The sequence below is a fragment of the Aplysia californica genome, unplaced genomic scaffold, assembly GCF_000002075.1.
Source record: "Aplysia californica isolate F4 #8 unplaced genomic scaffold, AplCal3.0 scaffold00010, whole genome shotgun sequence".
NCBI lineage: Eukaryota > Metazoa > Mollusca > Gastropoda > Aplysiida > Aplysiidae > Aplysia > Aplysia californica.
In genome coordinates this window covers 968,657-970,416 of record NW_004797280.1, presented here as the reverse complement: position 1 = coordinate 970,416, position 1,760 = coordinate 968,657, and the positions used below count along the sequence as shown (strand labels likewise).

At 43.9% G+C, this 1,760-nt stretch overlaps 1 protein-coding gene across 1 annotated transcript in view; it reads left to right on the top strand.

The window, feature by feature from the left end:
* Window positions 1-1,760, top strand: part of LOC101847163 (protein maelstrom homolog) — a 43,749-nt gene that overhangs the window by 34,561 nt on the left and 7,428 nt on the right. The window contains exon 12 of the mRNA XM_005089872.3: window positions 617-712. Coding sequence (XP_005089929.2) covers window positions 617-712 — 96 coding nt within the window. The remainder of the gene's footprint in view (window positions 1-616; window positions 713-1,760) is intronic.

The window sequence follows — 1,760 nt, the reverse complement described above, 5'->3', positions numbered from 1 at the left end:
TATAAGTTGTACACTGAGACAAAACTGTACTAAATGAGAAAGGTGCACCATTATGAAAGTGGAACGAACTCAGTTGCCTTAAAAGGGTGTCCCCTGGTAGCCTAAATAAGCTAAACCCCCCTCCCTTACCTTATTTAGGCCACCTGTGGCCTAAATAAGCTAAACCCCCCTCCCTTACCTTATTTAGGCCATATGTGGCCCAAATAAGCACTCCCTTATATTTATCATAGACATCGAAAGGTCTTGTCGATATGTTAGTGTTTTAGCGCCTATAAATGGCTGCTTGCACTGTATGCTTCCCAGGAAGTTGAGTTTGTTTCAGAATACTCTCAGGTCTGCTGGGGTAATAGTATAGATTAGCGCTCATATGACCTTAGCAGTTGCGAGCGCCGTAAAACCCTATACTACTACTACATAGTATAGATTGTGAAGTGCATAGAGCTTGCTGTTGAGCGGGGATTTGCGCTATACAAATGCTATTTATTATTATTATTTTCCGGCTTTTTTTTTTCAAAACCTGTTTACATCCCTGACTAAAACTAAAAGACCATCTGTGCGAGCCAATGAAATCATCTGTTTTTTCTGTTTTTGATTCTTCTTTCCTTCGTGGGACCAGCGATAGCTCAGTCGGGAGCTAGGGCACCGGCCCTCGAGGAAGCCAGAGTGGGTGCTGGTGATGCCGGTGTGGGTGAGATGTCAGCGCTGTCGCAAGGTAGGCCCAGAGGTTGTCGTGTTTTTGTGTGTCCCGATTTTTTTTTCGTGGCGATTTTAAAAAATGTCTGTTTCCCTCTATTTTTCTCTCTGTTTCTCTGTCTACTTTTTTGTTTATTTTTCTCTCTCTCCCTCTCTCTCTCTCTCTCTCTCTCTCCCTTCCATTTGCTTGCTCTCTCTCTCTTTCTCTTTCTCTCTCTTTCTTTCTCCTTTCCTCCCTCCTCCTCTCCTACTTTCAGTTGAAGGTGCTGACAGTTTTAGAAAGCAGACTGATTAGCAATCTCGTTTGCCAAGGCTGCTGTAGAAAATTGTCATAAATGTGTTTTTGAAAAAGTATAATTGTGATCTGTGACATATCGACTGCTTTGTGTAAAACTGCGCCAGACATCATTTTAACTCCGTCCATACGTCGTATTTTACTATCGTATCCATACGACGTGGGGAACTCTGTGCCACCACTTTCCAAAGAGGAAATTTACTCGTTGATCCGATCCGTATGCTTTGCATTGCATTGCAGTCTGTCAAAATGATTTTTTGAGAAACACTGAAAGTTTCAAAGGAATCTTCATACTAGAAGTATTCTAAAATGTGAGGAATACAACCCCGGGGGGTACAATAGAGTTATAAAGTCTAGCATGATGGAGTCTTATACTGAGCACCTGGTCTGGTTGTTCATAGTGGTTAGGCAACCGGACACGTAACCGTGAGGTTGTGGGGTCGGGGGTTCGAGCTGCAGGCCCGACGTTGTGTCCTAGGGAAAGGCACTTTACACGATTTTTCCTCACTTCACCCAGGTGGGAATGGATACCCGGCAATAGACAGCGAAAGATCTTGTCAGTATGTTAGTGTTTTAGTGCCTGGAAATGGCCGCTAGCTCAGTATGCTTCCCAGGAAGTTGAGTTTGTTTCAGAATGCTCTCAGGTCTGCTGGGGTAATAGTATAGATTGTGATGCTCATAGAGCCTGCTGTTGAGCGGGGATTTGCGCTATACAACTGCTACCTGTTATTATTCTTACCACACGACGCTATAAAACAAAGGGGGGGGGGGA